The sequence below is a fragment of the Podarcis tiliguerta genome (assembly GCF_965153285.1).
Source record: "Podarcis tiliguerta genome assembly, chromosome: 12".
NCBI lineage: Eukaryota > Metazoa > Chordata > Lepidosauria > Squamata > Lacertidae > Podarcis > Podarcis tiliguerta.
In genome coordinates, this window is record NC_139545.1 from 36,605,576 (window position 1) to 36,624,842 (window position 19,267).

At 40.0% G+C, this 19,267-nt stretch overlaps 1 protein-coding gene across 1 annotated transcript in view; it reads right to left on the reverse strand.

Annotated features, from left to right (window-relative positions):
- Window positions 1-18,476, reverse strand: part of LOC310661349 (uncharacterized protein) — a gene marked incomplete at its 5' end in the record, with an annotated part of 47,434 nt that extends 28,958 nt beyond the window's left edge. The window contains 3 exons of the mRNA XM_083407197.1: window positions 12,850-12,999; window positions 16,935-17,007; window positions 18,288-18,476. Of these exons, the coding sequence (XP_083263323.1) occupies window positions 12,850-12,999; window positions 16,935-17,007; window positions 18,288-18,476 (412 nt within the window). The remainder of the gene's footprint in view (window positions 1-12,849; window positions 13,000-16,934; window positions 17,008-18,287) is intronic.
- Window positions 18,477-19,267: the final 791 nt, after the last annotated feature.

Genomic DNA, 19,267 nt, shown 5'->3' on the forward strand with positions numbered 1-19,267 from the left:
ACTTAATATGAACTGGGGAAAAAGTAATCATTCCATGCTTGCCTCCTGCTGAAAACAAAAAGGGCTACTATGTGTGCATGTCAGTCACTTCTGTACCTCAATAGCGAAAGACACATAATTTCTCCTTTCTTTTCCTCTCTTCTCCCTTTAGCCATGAGCATTGATAGATAAGATCTGTCTACTTGCAAAATCGCTTTAGTTGCTTGCTAGCTACCCCCTCAATCTCTGCACACACACAACACTTAATTACCTTTAATTATTTTTGTTACATTTACAGTTAGAGCAGCTGGGAGGCACTCATTTTTCCTTTGCTCAAGTTCAAAAAATGCCTAGCTTGTGGTTAGCTGCATATTTTAAAAAACACACACAAAAGATGTCGTGAAGAATGAACACGGTGGAAAATGAACACACCAGTATTTCCCCAGAGGTAAAATAAATCCAGTAATAATCTTCCAGAGGTTCACTAATCAAACACCGACATCTTTTTCTTTTGCAATAAATATAACAAAGAAAGTGATTGTTAGTCCTATGGCACACTTCCGAACACCTGGACTCTGAAAGAAAGAGCTGAGCCTCCAAGAATGTAAAACAACAAGGAACACAAATATGACAAGATTGCTGAGGCAGTAGATGCGCAGAAGGTAAGACTAAACAACAAAGGAGTGAGGAGCTGAGGGGCTTCAACCCTGCTGTTGTGTGCTACTCCCTGATGTCTACACATACAGCATGAACATGAGGCCCCCTTGAGGGATGACGGCTGTATAAGCAGACACCAAGACACCATGTGCAACGTCCAGGACAGAGCCATTCAATATAGCCCTGCTTCTTGCGCCCATGTTCAACAAGGGGTTGGACAACACTCAAATAGGGCTTAAATCTGTCAATAATGGGATTGCTAATTCCTGACATTGGGCAGGGCTCAGAGAAGGCCCTTCATTTTTGTACATGTGGGGCCTCCGCATTCCCTCTCCAGCTGAAGCTTCCTAGTTCTGCTTCCTTCCATCTGTTGTCTTCAGCCTTGGGTCCCCAGATTTTGTGGAACGACAACTCCAATTTAGCCAATGGCCATGGATGGTGGAAATGGTAGCCCAACAACATCTGGGGACCCACGATTGAAGAACACTGCTGTAGGGGATCCCTTGACCCTTGAGAATGGCTTTTTAGGAGATGTACTGGGATACAGTGGAATGGAGAAGGTGAAAAAGAACTATTGCATGGTCATAACTCTGCCTGCACTTTTCTGGCCCCTCCATTAGAAATGTGTTCATGGATGCATTTGATATACTTTCTGAGTAGGGAAGAGTCTGTACTAGAATAGCAGGCTGTGAACAGGGATTAAACTCCAATTCCACAATTGGTGTGGAAACAGCTTCTTTGTGGCTTCTCACATTGGCCCAGTAATCTCAAGACAAGGTGGGTGGGGATGGTGATGATCATGAATGGTGTAGTGTTCATCTCAGTTGAATTTACTTAGGTGCAGGGCTTTTTCTCATTCGGAACTCACTGGAACTCAGTTCCAGCACCATTGCCATTACAAGGGAGCCGTTCATGGTAAGTTCTGGCACCTCTTTTTATAGAATAGCATTGCAGGTGCTTCAGTTCAATTTCATGACAAATTGCACATCTGAAAAATAATAATACTTAGGCTGGGTCCAGATTAAGTAGGTAGGATTCATTTCCCAAATTAGCCAGTAAGATTTAAGCCACACCTAACTTATTCAATGGATTTTAACAGTACTTAATTCAGTCTGGATCCATCCTATGGTGTTTACATTCTGGATGTTTTTGCAGTATTACCAGCAAAGTCTAAGTCAAACTTTCTTTTTCTAAGTTCTGTCTTGATTGGTTTATACTTCTTTTTCTTTTTTTGAGAAAAAGGAAGAGAAATAACAATTAAAACTTTAACTTGATTCATTTTGTCTAGTACAAATAGCTTCTCATTGAAAGGAACTTCTGTCTCAATGATTCATTAGAGGTAACCACCCATATCTTAGTTCATCAAAAGTTCATTACATTCCAATCTCTTTAAAATGCTGAGTCAGAGGAACATGATAATGGAAGAAGCATAGAAAATAATATATCCAAAAACTGAGTACAGTTGTAAACGTCTTATGTAGGGGTTGTAGTGCTCTTTATTTCTTTCCTATAACATTTGACAACTGACATCTTTTATAACCAAGAATGCAGATCTACTTTGCATTCTCTTTGCATTCAGACACCTGAAAATAACATTTTCGGGACCAATAATAGGTCAGTTTTTCTATTTAAGGAGATTCAGTTGGTGGCTCCAAATCCTGGCATCTTCTGTGCCCACTTTGGGAAGCAAATCTGCACTCCTCAATTTTAAGTGCAAAACTGAGCTATGGCTTAGAGACCGATGATAGCTGAGGTCTGGTCTCCCATAGTCCAGTCTTCCCTGAGTTTAGCATCTGCACCAGCCTGCACTAATGGCCTTTGCAGATGATCAAAACTAATTTTAAAAATTCATTAAACACCATTTGCAGTTCACTGTTGGGCTTTAAACATTAAACAGCACTAGCTCAGATCAAGCACTAGTAGTGTAAGATGCTGGGTTTTCTCAATGATTAACTATTACAGATTTGAGATATGATTTCTCTCAGATGAGGGACCTTAGACCTGGGGGCTGAATATAGGCCTTCCAGGCCTTTCCATCTAGCCCTTAGTTCTCTCCTCAGGACACCCCCCCTCCCACTTCCCTACTTTAAACCATCCTTTGGGGTGGGATTTCCCAAACCCGGGTCTCCAGCTGTTTGTGGAGTATAAGTTCCATCATCCCTAGCTAAAAGGACTGGTGGTCAGGGATGAAGGGAGTTGTAGTCAACAACAGCTGGTGAACCATGTCTGGGAAGCCCTGCTTTAGGGCTCTTATTTCCTTTTCTGGAATGTGTTCTTCAACTTTAATACTTTTCTGGAGGGAGAATAAAGACTTCAGTGCACTATATTATCCAGTTTATCATGAGATGACTGGAAAATGGAGTTATGATATCATCTCTGAAATTAAATATATACATGCATGCTGTATCAAAAAGTCTATGGAAATAACGATTTCCCCTCTCACATGTGCTGTTACCTCAGGAGAAGATTGAAAGCTGTTTTAACATTCTTGTCTTAACACCAGGCGAGTCTACAAATCTGTACATTATGCGATATTTCATTTGATTGGGAAGAACAATGAATATTCAGAAGTTAACCCTCTTAGTTTTATTGCACCTCTCTTTCCCCCCATCTGGCCATTACCTTATCTGCTTTGAATAGAAAGCTTTATTGTTGCCAAGGTTGCTTCACTTTCTCTTAAACCATAGCGTTGCCTGACTCAAAAATTCCAGTCACTATGAAGTTTGTAGCAAAAGGCCAATTAACTAATTTCACCAGCCTACTGAAAGGAGTAGACTTTTGCTAATGAAAGCTGTTTAGACAATGTAAGGCTATATAGTAAAGTTTCCCAAGAACATAAGAGGATGCCTTCTGGATCATCCCAAGGCCATCTAAATTTGCAGTCTTCACCACATCACAAGTGGGGAGAGCGCTATTTCACTCAGTGTGCAATGCAGACTTTCCATAACCATCAAGCTTGCCACTGTGAGGGCAGGATGCTGTACTAAATGAGTCTTTGATCTGATCCAGCAGGGCCTTTATGGCAGCAAATTACTAGTTCAAATACGCACTGTGTGTCTGTCTTCCTCCATTCAGTTCCATCAGATGACTCCAAATCCTAGTGTTATGGGGTGGGGGGACTTCTCTGTCTACTTTCCACACACTGCGAAAGCTTGTCAGAACAAAAATGGCTTCAGTTGTGGGAGTCCTTGTAGCTTCCCTACATCTTCTGCTGCGAGTACAGATGCAATGATTTATTTTTTGCAAAGCTTTCCTGCAATTTCCTTATTCCCCTTATCTGATTTTTAAATGTATTTTAATACTTTAAAAGCAATATGTGTGTATTTATTTGTTGTATTTATTTATTTATATTTTTTATTTCTTTATTGTTTATTGTTTATTTATATTATTGTTGTATTTATTTATTTGTTGTATTTATTTCTTAGTCCTAATGTTTTTAGTGAAGGGCTTCTTATCCTCCTCCCCGCAAAAAATCTGTTCACATTTTTGCCTGAGCTAGGTTGCGTTTAGTTCTCATTTGAGTAAGAATTCCATTTTCTGACAGAAACCTTGTGTGCAATAGTTGCCTAGAATCTGCTTTTTTAATAATGCCGGTCTTCTTGGACTTGGAAGATGCATTTCAGACCAGGAATCAAACTCCTAAACATGTTTTGTGCAATCCCCCATCCACACAAAACCGTAAGTATGATGATGGTCTGGAAATCTATTATTGGCTTATGAAGTATCATCATTTCCAAAGACAGTCAAAGCTTTCTCTCAAACTATCCTCTTCCCTCCCTCTTATGGCCCCCAAATGGCTATAATATGGTATCTCGCTATCTTGTTAGTTTCTGCAGGACTGCATTTTGTGTGTGCAAGATGTACGTTTTTGCTGACCTGTTACAAAGACACCTGAGTAATGAGCCATGCAGTAAAACTTCCAGAAATCCTCTATAAATAGCATTTTCTAATTCAAGGGAGGATGTAACACTCTTCTCTTTTGTTCAGGCACATGATTTAAGAATACCAAAATGCACTATATAACCAGTTACCAAGTAGGGCTGGCAGATTTGGCAGTTCTCCAGCGACAGTACAAAATGTAGAGAGATTCTCTTATTTGGGACACTACTCAACATCCACATCTTGTTGTTGTTGCTGCTGTGGTAGTTGTCATTTTACAAATTAGTTTTTTGTGACCATGCCCAAAGGTCACACAGGGCTCTTGTAGCACAGGAAGTTTAGAAACTGGTGTACAAATGGTTGGCAGAGTCTCCCATTTTAAGTTGTGTTTCATGGCAGTCCACATTCTATGGGCTATATTCATGGACCCAATCATGTCACCAAGAGTGGCCCATTAGGAGATTTCTCTATGGGTACAAAATGCACTGCCGTAAGCCCTTTTGCTGCTTCTTGCAAGCTCTTAAAGTGCCCCCACAATCCTCTAAAACAGTAGAGTGGATTCTGGGACACCCTCTCATTTTGTACACAGGGTGACACAAAGCCTGTGATGACAAAAACACATCAGGTATCCCTGCAAACACTTCCTCCTACAAATTTCTGGCAAAGAAAGCAGCTATCCTGTTACTGTTCAGGTTGCTGTATTTACAGTTTTCATTTGAATTCAACCCTTCAGCACTAGCATTCAGAGGAAAGCAAAGCAAATACCTCACAGCCTGTAATTTACTCAAAATAATTTAACTATGCTTTCTGTACCCACAACACACTTATTCTGTGATTTCCAGTCTTTAGGAATATTTCAAAGGGGTTTCCTTTTTTCCATCTCTGGTTTAGTATCAGATTGTGGATGATGTCTTAATACTCAGCAGCTGCATTTTAATGCGAACCTACCAAATGTACAGGTCCCAAACTAATACACAAATCTAAACACTGCTCTCCTTTGAAATTCTCATTTCTCCAAACTTTGCAATGCAGTCCTTCAGTCAAGGAACATGTGTAAAAATATATTATTGCAAAAGTGTATACAAAGAGATCTATACTAGAGAAAGGTACATACAAAAAATGTCTTCCGTTAGGGGGAAATGGCTTGAGAAATTCATATATTCTAGGCAAAATTTCATACAAAATGCAAATACTGAGAGAAATGGACCCCAAAAACCATGAATTTTCATGCAGACTTTTAATGGATATTAATGAAAATGCAGACATATATTTCAATGGGGTGAACCAAATCTGATTGGAAAAAGGAGAAACTGAGAAAAAACAATGTTGACAGATTCACCCATCTTCAGCTCAGTCATTTGTGCAGTGGTAATAGGTAAGATTTTTATGCTGTTGGCCAATGATAGCTCCTTGATAAGTGTACCACATATTTGTCACATTCACACTTTTGTTCTATTCTATTTTTATCCTACCCGTCCTCTGAGGAACTTAGAGCAACACAGAGCTCATGGTTCCCCTCTCCACACTTTATCCTCACAACACTGTGAGATAGGTTGAGCGGAGAGAGGCTGGGCAGGAATTTGAACAACCAGGGTCTCCCTGGTCCTATGTAATCCCTGATTGTTGGACTACAAATCCCATCAGCCCAAGATATCATGGCCAATAGTCAGGGATGATAGGAGTTGTAGTCCAACAACATCTGGAAGTCCAGAGTTTCCCTATCCCTGCTCTTTACTTTGCTGGCTTCCAAAATAGGAATTTTGACTGAGGTAATAGATAAACAGATATCTTTTTATTTTTATTTTTGACATGATTAGGCTAGCATAGATTATAATGATTTTGATCCGTCCTTCCATTTAATTTTCCTGATTTCATTACAGCAGAGCAGTTTTCTAATATAGATGCAATATTTAATCCACGGCCATGCCCTTCTGCTTGTTTGCATGACTCTTTTTGAAAAACGGTTCCTGCCTTCTGAGAATGCTTAGAGAAAGGGCAAAAGTTTTAGGAGACCAGTGAGAAGAATAAATTCACTTCCTTCTAGGGTAGCTACCTGCAGTGTAGCAGAAAGCTTAAAATTTTTAGTTTTTAAGAATCCAGGGACCTGCACTTGTGTTACAGCAACACAGAGAATTGTTAGGGTTTTTATAAAAACACCACAAACAGCAAGTCTCTATATAAAGGGAGGCAAAGGAGAAATATTATTCCTCACCACCAGAGAAATAAGAGATTGATTCAATCCCTTCCCTCTGAACCAGTTTTGCTTTGAGGTGACTGGAAATACCATATTTTTCTGTGTATTGGATGGGGTTTTTTGACTCAAAAATCATGTCAAAAAACTGGGGTCGTATGATAATAATAATAATAATAATAATAATAATAATAATAATAATAATTTATTATTTGTACCCCGCCCATCTGGCTGGGTTTCCCCAGCCACTCTGGGCGGCTTCCAACAAAGATGAAAAATACACTAAAATGTCACATATTAAAAACTTCCCTGAATGTCTTCTGAATGTCAGGTAGTTGTTTATCTCTTTGACATCTGATCGGAGGGCGTTCCACACAATACACGGATAGTGGCATCGGTTGGTGGGAGAGCGGCTTCCCCTGATGCCACAGCAAGCGGGGAGCGATCTGGGGGGTGTTTCCTGCCCACAGCTGCATGTGGGGAGGGAGAAGCTGCGCGCTGCCAGCCAGCTCTTCGCCAGGAGTGCGACTTCCCCCGATGCTGCTGTGCGCAGCTAGCGCTCCCTGGGTCATTTCCCACATGTGGCGGCATTGGAGGAGGTTGCGCTCCCGCTAACCAGATGGTTGGCAGGACCGCAACTTCCCCCGATGCCGCTGTGCATGGGAAACACTCCCTGGATCACTTCCCATGTACGGCGGCATCAGGGGAGGTTGCGCTGCTGCAAACCGGATGACTGGTGGGAGTGCAACTTCCCCCATGTCACTGTGCGCAGAAAACAATCTGGGAGTGTTTCCTGATCACAGCTGCGTTGGGGGAGAGACTCAATAACTTTGGGCCATCTCCCCTCAGTGTCTTATACAAGGGGGCGTCTTATAGACGGAAAAGTATGGTATGTGTATTTCTGGGTAGCTAAATGTTTGTCACATTGAGAAAGCATTATTATTTTTATTATTAAAAAGGAAAAAGGTTGAGTTTTCTAAAAAAGAGAAGAGTGTTACAGCTATGAAGGTAAATGCAAACACCTTAATGTTTAACACTTCTGTGCTAAAGAACAAGAACATTGGAAATATTGCTGCAAAGCAAACCCAAGTCCTTATTTAAACTATTTGTCATCCAATTTAGTATTTAGCTTTGCAGTTTCTGGTGAAGAATATGCCAACAGAGCTTCTACCACCACCAGCAGCAGCATTATTAAATAGCCTTCTAAGCAGTTTACAAGTATAAAATACAATTACACAAGCATTAAAATACTGTTTGCGGGTGCAAGACACCCTAAATTCCAGATCCAGCTATGTCTTAGAATTAAATTAAGGCTTAGACCAAGTGTTAAAACTGGTTGCTAGACTCATGTGTGTATTTGAACTGTGTACTAGATGCCTTGAGCCCTCTGGAATCAACATGCATCAAAAGCTAATTAAGCCAGGACTATCCTCTTACATGAGCTGATAGTCTGGGGGAAATGAATGTTTAGGATCAAGGGCAACTTTCATTTGCAAATGAGTGGGCTTACTCCTTCCCTCCCTCAACTGAGAGTTAGTTTAAAAAGACAATGCCAGTGTTTTAGGTTAGGATTTTAGAATTGCAGTTGGGAGTTATGTGACAGATAGTAAGCAGTGGGTTTGAGAGTAACGTTTGAGACAAATGGTTGGGTGACAAATCTAACCCACCCACCCCCCTCCTGACATTAGATGCAATAGGAGTGAATCTATAGGAGAGAAGTTATCCCTTTCCCTAAGGCAGGGGTCAGCCTACTTTTTCAGCAGGGGGCTAGTCCACTGTCCCTCACACCTTGTGGGGAGCCAGACTATACACCACAAATAACCCAGAGAAGCATTTTAAATAAAAGCACACATTCTACTCATGTAAAAGCACCAGGCAGGCCCCACAAATAAGCCAGAGATGCATTTTAAATAAAAGCACACATTCTACTCAAGTAAAAGTACTAGGCAGGCCCCACAAATAAGCCAGAGATGCATTTTAAATAAAAGCACACATTCTACTCATGTAAAAGCACCAGGCAGGCCCCACAAATAAGCCAGAGATGCATTTTAAATAAAAGCACACATTCTACTCATGTAAAAACACGCTGATTCCCAGACCATCCGCAGGCCAGATTTAGAAGGCGATTGGGCCAGATCCAGCCCCCGAGCCTTAGTTTGCCTACCCATGCCCTAAGAGATGTCCTGTTTTCCTATTAGCTTTGCCATGTGATTTTTTATTCAAGAGCCATTGGAGATTCTAGAGATTCCTAAATCTCAAGCGAGTATTCCATGGCATATGCATTTCTTACAGGGAGTTTTGCATGCAAAATGAAAACCCACCCTCCAGTGTGGAGTAATGGTTTTAGTTGTTGAGTATGTGTGATTAGCATTGGGTCAGGAATGGCTGAAACAACTTCATTTATGATATGTATATTCCTAAGATACTTTCTCTTCAGTAGTTAGTCAGCTTTAGCTAATATAAATCGGTCCTGCTGCCAGTGCAACATAAGCAAAAATGGGAAGCAGTGAGTATCTATCACTTGCTAAATGTCATGCCTCCTCTGTGCATTGTACATTAAATCCCAGGACCAATATTTAATGTCTTTTCTGTCTCAGAGTGCAGAGCTAGCCCTGCCAATTCACATTGAATCAATTCAAGCGGTAATACATGTTTAATTTAGCACAGAGCAGATGACTCGCACTGGCAAGAAATACCTACTGGATGATAGCTTTGGCAGTAATCCACACCCAACAAATGATAGTCCAAATATTTCCATCCTATTAGTGAGAGTTATGGGGCAATTCAGTTGGGTTACAGCTTGATAATTAAGGTTTTAACTTGTTCATAAATGACCCGGAGTTAGGGGTGAGGCAGTGAAGTGCCCAAGTTTGCTGGTGACACCCAATTATTCAGGGTAGTTAAAACAAAAAGGGATTGCAAGGCGCTCCACAAAAAGCGTGAATGGGCATGAAACATCCATATGCAGTTCATCTCAATGGTACAACCTCTCACTTATTTACTGCTGGATATGGCACCTACTTTATTCTTATACGAAGCCTGATTATTAATGAGCAGGTCAGTTTGTGTGGCAAAATACATTGTTGGCATAACCAGGTGACATCTGAAGGTACAGAAGTTGGCCACTGATCCCCCTTTATGGTAGATCATTGCTAACTATCTAAAACAATGGAGATACAGTGGTACCTCAGGTTAAGTACTTAATTCGTTCCAGAGGTCCATTCTTAATCTGAAACTGTTCTTAACCTGAAGCACCACTTTAGCTAATGGGGCATCCTGCTGCTGCCGCGCCGCCAGACCACGATTTCTATTCTCATCCTGAAGCAAAGTTCTTAACCTGAGGTACTATTTCTGGGTTAGCGGAGTCTGTAATCTGAAGTGTATGTAACCCGAGGTACCACTGTACTGATGAATTACCACACCTACTCATGTCTCAAATTGGTGAACATTGTATACTGATTGCTAAGTCAATCCTCTTTATCACCAGTTCCAGCCCTACCATTAGGCAGATCTCCTTACATGGCAGTCAACATTTCAATCAAGCTATCCCAATATTTTTTTCTCCTAATTAGTGCAAACCCCATCCATGTATTATGTTAAGTTGGGGGGGGGGGTTGCCCACATGTAAATCATTTTACATGTTTACACTGAAATGCATTTCCAATTTTAATGCCCACTCACAGTGTCTGGAGCTCCTCATGACACCTCATCCTTTTTTAACCACCATGAATAATTTGGTGTCAATAATACAATCAGTGTAGCATATAAATGGATTAATTTTATTGTATACTAGAGTGCACATTGCTGTCATAATAGGAGTTTGTTTTTGTAATTTTTGCTGTAAGTACAAAGTGTACTTACAAAAAGCTAACTTCAAAAGGGCCCCATTTCATTTGACACAAGAAATGCAATTTGAATGGGTTGCAGATCTCAGCCAAAACAGTATGCTTAGGTTATGACCTGCCATTGATTTTACAGAAGAAAATATTAAACTTCCATGGAATCCTTTTTAACTGTTTTAGAATTGATCCATGCTAGAGCTCCAATGGAAAGAGAAAGAAATCTGATAATCAGATTTGACATTTTTGTTATTGTATACTTTTGCTAGCTTGATAGGAATTAAATTAGAGCAGATTTGCACTTGGGCTCAAAAGTCTTGTCCCAAACATCAGGGATCAAGGTGCTATTTTAAAATCTACATTCTTATTGAAATTGATTGGCAGGTATTTGTGGAACAATAATTGGGATATGTACACAAATCCCTAACGATGCATTATCAGGGTTTGATTTTGTTATCATTAGGGTTGTCAACCAATCCAGCAAATTACAGTAAATGGATTTCATTAACTGATTAAATCTGCATACACCTGTATGTGAATAAAACAATAGTTTTGAAGGAAAAAAGTGTTATTTGGCCTTTTTAGCTGATGCCTGCCTGTGCTGCAGCAGGCATTTTCTTAAAAAAAGAGATTCCCTCCTGGCTGAGAGAAAAGTGTTTTCCCTCCAATAATCTGCCACCTATAGCTTTTATCAGTTCTTACATCAAAAGTAAAAAATAGTTGCCTAATTTAAATGGAGACACCTTTTAAGTTGATCAGAAGATTTTTGATCTATTTGTCTAACCAATTACTCAATGGGGAGGCTGATTTTGTGGCACTCACTCTTGTGTTGGTTGACGTCTGCAACAGGGCTAACATAGTAACACATTTGTGTACTTCTACAAGTTGAATCAGCAGCAAACTACAAGTTGAATCAGCAGCAAACATTAGTTGTAAAAACACCCACAGACACACTCACCGAGTGTGAATCATGAATTAGGATGTTGGTCACTGATCATGACCATATTATGTATGCAGAGAAGGCACCATCAATGTGTGTTAATAGCTGGAAAATGCTCTGATGTTGTTGAACCTAGCACACAGATACCCTCACTCCAGATACAGAAAGCAAGTACTGCACCTTTTCCTGCTTAAGTTGTTATGGTCTCAGTACAGAACCAGAAAATAAGCTCTGGTCCCTCAGTGGGATCAATGCCCAAACACTGTGCTTTTTCTGGGGGGACACAGGGGTACGTATACCCCTAAATATTTTGTGAATCTAAGTTTGGCCTCATTGAGGGGCAGTATTTCAATATGAGTAGGAAAATGAGAGTACCCCTAAACATTTTTTTTTTAGAAAAAAAAGCACTGGATGTACATAACACAACATAGTCATCCAGTTGCGTTTTTGAATGGTGGAAAAGTCTGAAAAACACCCCATTTTTATTGTTTTGAAGAAATAAAAGTGTTTTGCATGTCTTCTAGCCATTGCTCTCGCAATCAGTTGCTTCATGAGCATGAAGTTTATATTTTAATAGATGTTGCCTACACTCTCTCTGCTTCCCCAGCCCAGTTAGTGTGTGATTAAAGACTTTTTGCTGTGCACTGATGTACTAGATTTTAATTAGTAATATTAAGACCTTCTCTGCACATTAAATTCTGAAGCACACACCTATTATGTACAGCTAAAAATGCAACGGGTAAGTATAACAAATATCCTTCTACCCCAACCCTTGTCTGCTTGCTTAAAAGTACTTGGTTGCTGTGACAATCCTACCAGCGGATCAAAGATTCCCTCACTTTGAATGATGCTATGTGCTGTTCCAGAGGTATTGTCTGCGAGAAAATGGTGGCCAAGCAAAACTTGTGGTGGCAGCCAAACTCCATTTTAACAACAACTGCAACAGCAACAACAACTCTCCCTTTTTAATTCTTCCCACCCAAAAAAACTTGTCAGAATGTCCCCCATAAACTGTAAACAGACCTATCTTCTTCTGCTTCTTCATCATCATATTTGTATCTCACCTTTCTTCCATGGAGCTCAAGGAGGCTTACACCATTCTCCCCATTTTATCCTTTCAACAACCCTGTGAGGTAGGTTGGGCTGAGAGTATGTCACTGGTGCAAGGTCACGCATTGAGCTTCGTGGCCAAGTGAGGATTTGAACCCTGGTCTCTCAGGTCATAGCCCAACACTCTAACCACTATGCGATGCTGTCTCTCTTTCTCCATGAAAGGTGGGGCATTTTATTTTACAATGAGCATACATTTTTCTTGGGTTCATTTGCTATGACAATGAAAATGTGAAATTCTGTTTTGGATTTACCTCTACATAGATGCACAGCACAGCACACTCCAGCCTGTGAAAGAAGATTCTTCATGAATGAGTCATTGTTGAACTGGCTGCTCAAAAGGAAGCTCAGAGTAGTCCATAAATCTTCCTTACATTCCGTTATTAAAGAACATGGATTTTTGTCTGGTAAATAAAGGGAAAACACTCATTAATCCACTTAGTTCTTGTATGAGGAGGCAGGGAAGGGGAAACGATGCTTTATGAACAGCAAACATTTTGTAGACAAAAGAATGGTCTAAAAAAAAAATCCAAAACACCAGTCTGAAAACCTTCCAAAACTAATACATCATGACTTTGAATCTGTTATGTTGTCTGCACAGCCTTGTTCTGTTGTAGTGGGTTAACTCAATTGAATTATATATATTATAGAGAGAGATCTCTGTCAGAATGAGCCAGATGTTTGCCAGCGTAGGATCTGGAACATCTGTCCTCTACCAGTTTAGCTGTTTCACCAGCATGGTGCATGTCATGAGAAATACCACCAGAAAGCTGAAAGGGAGAGGAAAATAATAGATTGTTGAATAGATTCAACATTAGTCATACTCTGAGTAGACCAATTAAAATTAATGGACATGACTAACTTAGGTCTGTTCACTTCAGTGGCTCTACTCAGTGTAGAACTTAGTTGGCCACACTCTTATGTGCAAGGAACTACCATACACATAATAATATTCTGCTAGGAATAGCAGTAAGGAAATGGCTTTTTCAGGCAAGGTCATTAAAACAACAGCAGTCGGCAGGTATCAGTAGCCAGCAAATCAACTGGGTTCATGGTTTTGGAGAGCAATCCAGAACAACTTCAGGATCGGAAGAATAACTCTACCTGATAAAAATGCAGCTAGGTTGCCCACCCCACCCCCCACCCCCGATACTAAATTTGGATCAAAGTTGATTTGTGGGGAAACGTCTGAAAAAGTTGTATTTTCAAAAATAAATAAATATATAGATACAGGATAGAGATGAATTGTGGCTAAAGGTGTGTGTACATCACTTCCCAAACCAGCAGTGGGTGTGCACTGGATGCAGAATAAACAAGGGTGTGTATACAGCTTTAGTATCAAATCAAACAAGTTCAAATTGTATTATGTGGTCACAGATCTGTTAAGAAAAATGTATACAAGGTGTCCACTACCTGATTGACAGAATTTGATTAAAGTCATGGGTTTTTTCTGAGGTATTCAATCATCCCATCCATCAAGTATGTGCTCAATATAAAGCATATTTAGTACCTCAAACTCAGCAGTCTATTAGCTAAAAGAGACAGTTCTCATATTTCTGAGAGCATATTGACTGTCAGTCCTGCTCCCTGTTTTGCAGGCCTTTTTCCACCTGGCCTGGTGGGGCTGGGCCCTGACTGACTCCCGCTTTTTGGGTTGGTGTGTTTGGTGGGGGTTTGTTGTTGTTGTTGGTTTTCTGTATCCTTATTTTAGATCTTTTTGTGACTTAGGTAGAAACTGTTCAGTTTCTCTGTGTATTTTTTTAGTTTTTTATTATTGTTTATGACTACTTGTCTTATGTGGTAGTTATGTATCATATTTTCATGCTGTACGCTGCCTTGAGCATGGTTTGAACAGTGGAATATAAATAAAATATAAATAAAATAATGCATGTATGCGTGAGAGTACTGATAATATGGGTGTTTGTGGGTTGTTGTTTTTTTTAAAAAAAGAACACAGTACTCAGCAAAGGAAATGCAGGCAGTAATTTAGGCTTAAATATGTCTCATGGGTATCACCAAGCATAAGTACAGCTATAATTTAACTTGTGGTATTAATATTACTAAATGTGTATATTTTTAAATAGTTTAATGCATCATTTAGCTAGGTGTTGAGAAAATTATGGTTCTTTTATTTAAAGATGGAGGCTCTTTATGCAGACAATATATTTCATCTATCTTAGTTTATTATCTCGTTTGATTCTAGACAAAGGGTGTCTACAACGAGGGAATCCAATCTCAGTTTTGACAAGGCTTCTCAAATTCAATGCACAAAATTCAAGCTTCAGTGTACTTTTAAGTAAAGAGCCCTTGCTACTCTCCTTTTGTGTATAGGTCTCTCTCTGTCTCTGTCTCTCTCTCTCGTGTGTGTGTCTATTTGTGCATGGCAGAGAAGTGCTTTGTGAAGTTGCTGCTGAGCTCAAGAGGCTGTGACATTATTAATTGAGAAGACTACATTTTATTATGGATTGCTCGGTCATTTAAATATGTATGGTTTCCATTTTGGTACTCACAGCACAATGATAAAGCAAGCGTGGGCCTGAAAAAATTGTTGTAGGCATCCTGTTTGGATGGGCAAAACGACATTTTTGCTAGGTTTTTGCATGGTTTATGTCTGACGATATTCTTTCCACTTGCATTGATGGCTAGACGGTTGCTTGAATGAGCATGGGTGGGTTTTGATGGCTAGCAGCTACTAGCTACTGGGAACACCCCACTTACTTGCAAATGTGTGTTTGTGGGTTGGAGAGAAACAGTTGGGAACTTACAAATGCAGCCAGTGAAGAGGAAAATATCAAGTACAAGTTTTGCAGCTGGCTTGCAAGAATGAGCTTTGGGGTGCATCAAGAGTAGGTTGTTTGTTTGTGAGCCTAGGTGTTGGTTTGCTCCCCTTGACTGTAAAATGCTACCCCTGGAATTAGTCTCTTGGGAAAATTGGGATGTATGCATTGTACTTGGTAGCCATGAAGTAGCAATGAGAACCAATGTGATTCAGAAAAGAATGACTGTGGCTTCAGTATGAAAGATCTGAATTTGAGTCGCCTTCTCTGTCATGGACTCATGGGGTGGCTTTAATTCAGCAGGAAAATAATAAAAGAAGGACTACAACCCACCTTTATCCCAACTTCTACCTTACTTTAGTAAATGAATACTTTAATATCTGCTGGGTCAGCATTCATATACGTCTATATCATTTAGTGTCTGACAGTATACCAAAGCTGAAAACATGACTGCTTACAAAGAAATTAGCATCTTCCCCATATTGTATGCAAATAATATGTAGCGGATGTTATTTCCTCCCAGGCAAATTGCTTACTCTGCAGACACTCTTAATTACTTCCACTATCTCAGTTTGACTTGCTGTTGAAAATCTATTTGGGTTTTTTATGGTGGCATTTAGAGTCTTCCTTTTGCTTGTGAGTCTGACGTTTTGTACCAGCACTTGGAAGATGGGATACAAAGTTGCCCTTCAAAGTTGGCCATAATTCATGCTTGAATTCTTTGCTCATGAAGGGAAAATAACAATGTTGTAAATATTCTTTAAGCAAAAATGTTTGCATTGAAAGAGACTCGGTGCTTTTAAAAATGTCTGCTTAATTCTACCACCCTCTTGGTTTGCCATTGTTGTGCTCATATTCACCTGTTCAGTGTGCAACAATTAATGCTCTCTTTATCAACTCTGCATTGTGCACATACAATTGATCTGTAAAGCTTTGAAATATTGTTAAACAAAGGGCTAAGAGCCCAAAATCTAGAGGATTCTGTAACTTCTCCTTCTCTCTCCCCCCTCCCATTTTAAGAAAAGAAAAGAAAAATACTGCATCAGTCTAATGAAAAATCAGAATTAAAGACCTTTCCAAAAGATAAATGAGCAGCTCTTTCGAAAAACTCTCCACTCTATAAGTTTTCATGATCATACCTTTTCGGTATCATTTTGGGGGTTATCCTGTGGTCGGAAAAAATGATCATGGCACTTCTCTTCTTCTGAAGATAGTGCAGTCTAGCCTAGTATATTATTGATTTGTGGATTATTGCTTGCTTCTAATTTATCTGCAGGAGACAGAGCAGATAATAGAAACAGCCATTTTGGCAATGCAGCCTGTAGAACACAGGAGACACTGCTTCATCGTCCCAAAGCTCTATTTATCTCATTTGTTTACATCTATTAGTATAATTCTGTATTAATTATAACTGGCACCTCAGCCCTATAGATCTGCTAGAACAGTAATATCCTAGGATTTGGGATTCTGTTCTTGTGGCAGTGGCTCTGTGGAGGATGTACCACATTAATAATTACATTGCCCAGTCTTCTCTGTGATCAGAACTAAATGTTTAGACTCACCTCTTGAGGGGAAAGCCAGTTGGTGTGAGTTGCATGGAACTGATTTCCTCTTGGCTTCTTGGCTACTTTGCACCTGCAAAAGCCCAAAACAGTTTATTACTTGCTCATAATGTGGTAAATAAATAAGATTGCATGCTATTGTAAATATTATTTTTTATTGAATTTATTGTATTTTTTATTGTAAATATTATTTTTTTGGTAATTATTCTTAATTGTTTACTTATCTTCTTTTGTAGCTTATGGCTGGCTGGCTGGCTTTATAAGGAGTAAACATAGTCCAAATTGTCATTCTGATAACTTACCATAAGAAAATCCACCCAAAGGTTTGCTTCTATTTTCCTGTTACTGTAATTTTTGTTTTGAAAAGTTTGCTAGGATGCGCTGTGGAATCACCATAACTTCTGCTCCTGCTATTGCTGTTGCAAGAAACAACTTTGTGAACAGTAGGTTGAAACACTAGTACAGTATTGTGTCAGTAGCTTCCGCTGAGTTGTTTGTAAGTATAACATCATTAGCTGGGGCATGACACCAGGAGGCTAATCCTGTGTCCTTTTTTACTCTTTCTTTATAGTGAACTTTATAAGCAGTGAGTTTTCTTCATTTGGAGATTCATGGGTTTCCTGTTCCATGCCTTGTAGTACTCTTAATTAAGGTGCCTTTTGAAGTCCACATATGGGGTTGTGCCAGCAGAGAACACCATACAGGAAATCTTCTCCCTCCCTTTGTGGAATCTCAGGGTCTGGGCAGTAGAAATCCTTCAAGCATTGAGCCATGGAAGGATGTACATTCAACATCAGAACTTTGAACTGGACTCCGAAAATCAACAACATGGGGACTGGAGGAGGAGGAGGTATTTTGGAACATGTAGATAGATGTGTATTTTATTCAGGAAATGCTAAAGAAATATCCACCGCTTTTATTATAATAACTGCAGTGAAGCTTATTAATTTATGAAGGTGAAGCACCTTGAAAATAAACATGCCTCCACTGATGGTAATAAAAGCTCCATTTATCATTAAGTGTGTCAGGCTGAAAACATTATCAGCGCTCACCTAATAAGCAGTGATGGAAGAAATGGAGTGCAGCACACTCAGGAATGCACCCATGCATTAGTCACGCTGTAATACTGTCTGATTTGCATTATGACACCCTCGGGAAGAAAACAGTGTTGACAGGTGCATCAAAGCAAAGGCATGAGACCTCTGAGATGGATTTATTCAAATGGGCAAAGGAAGAAATACAGCAGACATCAGAAGGAGAAATGGGATGGGCAGAAGCAGTCAAAGAAAACAGTCTAGCTGCAGCTCAGTTCTGAACATTCCTCTCCATTCCCATGAATTGAGTGGGATTTACACGAATATTAAACATGTAGGAAGTTAAGAATTGCTTCCAGTATTCGGAGCACCCAGTAGTCAGAGGTATGATGAACCAGCCCAGAGACAGGCCTATCAGATCTCCAGACAAATTATTCAGAGCATGGGCTAGTGATGGCTTAAAATCAGGGCTGGGGCCAGACTTCAGGGTACTGCCAATGGGTGGCATCCCCAACACATACCCCCAATGCATGGTATTTTTCTTCTTCCGCCACTGCTGTTGCTGCCAAGGCTGCAGCAACATTACTCACCAAGCTTTGCTGAACCCCTAGGCAGCTTTTTTTAGCACTGGGGCAGTGCTGGGGCCATTTTTTAATGGGAGTCAAACTCTGTTCCCATCTGTAGTGACCACATGCTACTTTAATTTATCCTAAATGCACACACCAATTTTGGGTAAATCCAAAATGGAACATCTAAGCCTGTAGGTCTATGAAAAGATTTAATAGATCTATAGACCTGGAAATTGCATTTTGGATAAATTAAGATGGAAAGGAAGAGATGGCCACTGTGAATGGGAACCAAGTTTGACTCCCATTCGAAACGGTCACTGCCACTCATTCACCACTAAAACAGCTGTCTGAGGCCTCAGCAAGGAGGGCAGGAAGTGATTGCATGGCTGGTTCACATGTTCCTCTGGACCGCTAAGGCCCTGAGCCAGTGCCCAACCTGGCCAGCTGCTGTTGCTGGGCCTATTTAGAACCATATGCCTCAATTGAATATGTATATGTGTGGTGGTGTTTTTAAATGAAAGTTTAATGCCCATCCATTCTAGAAGCATCTTGCCTCAATGTCAGGCTTGCCGTTGGCATCCACGGACCTTGCTTTATGGCTCGTCTAAAAGTGACTGATCAGCTAGGGATCTCCCCAAAGGATAAATGTGTTTTACTTCAACATCACTGCTGAGTACCATGAAATATTAACTTTATACATAGAACTAAAACTATCTTCAGAGCCAAAGGA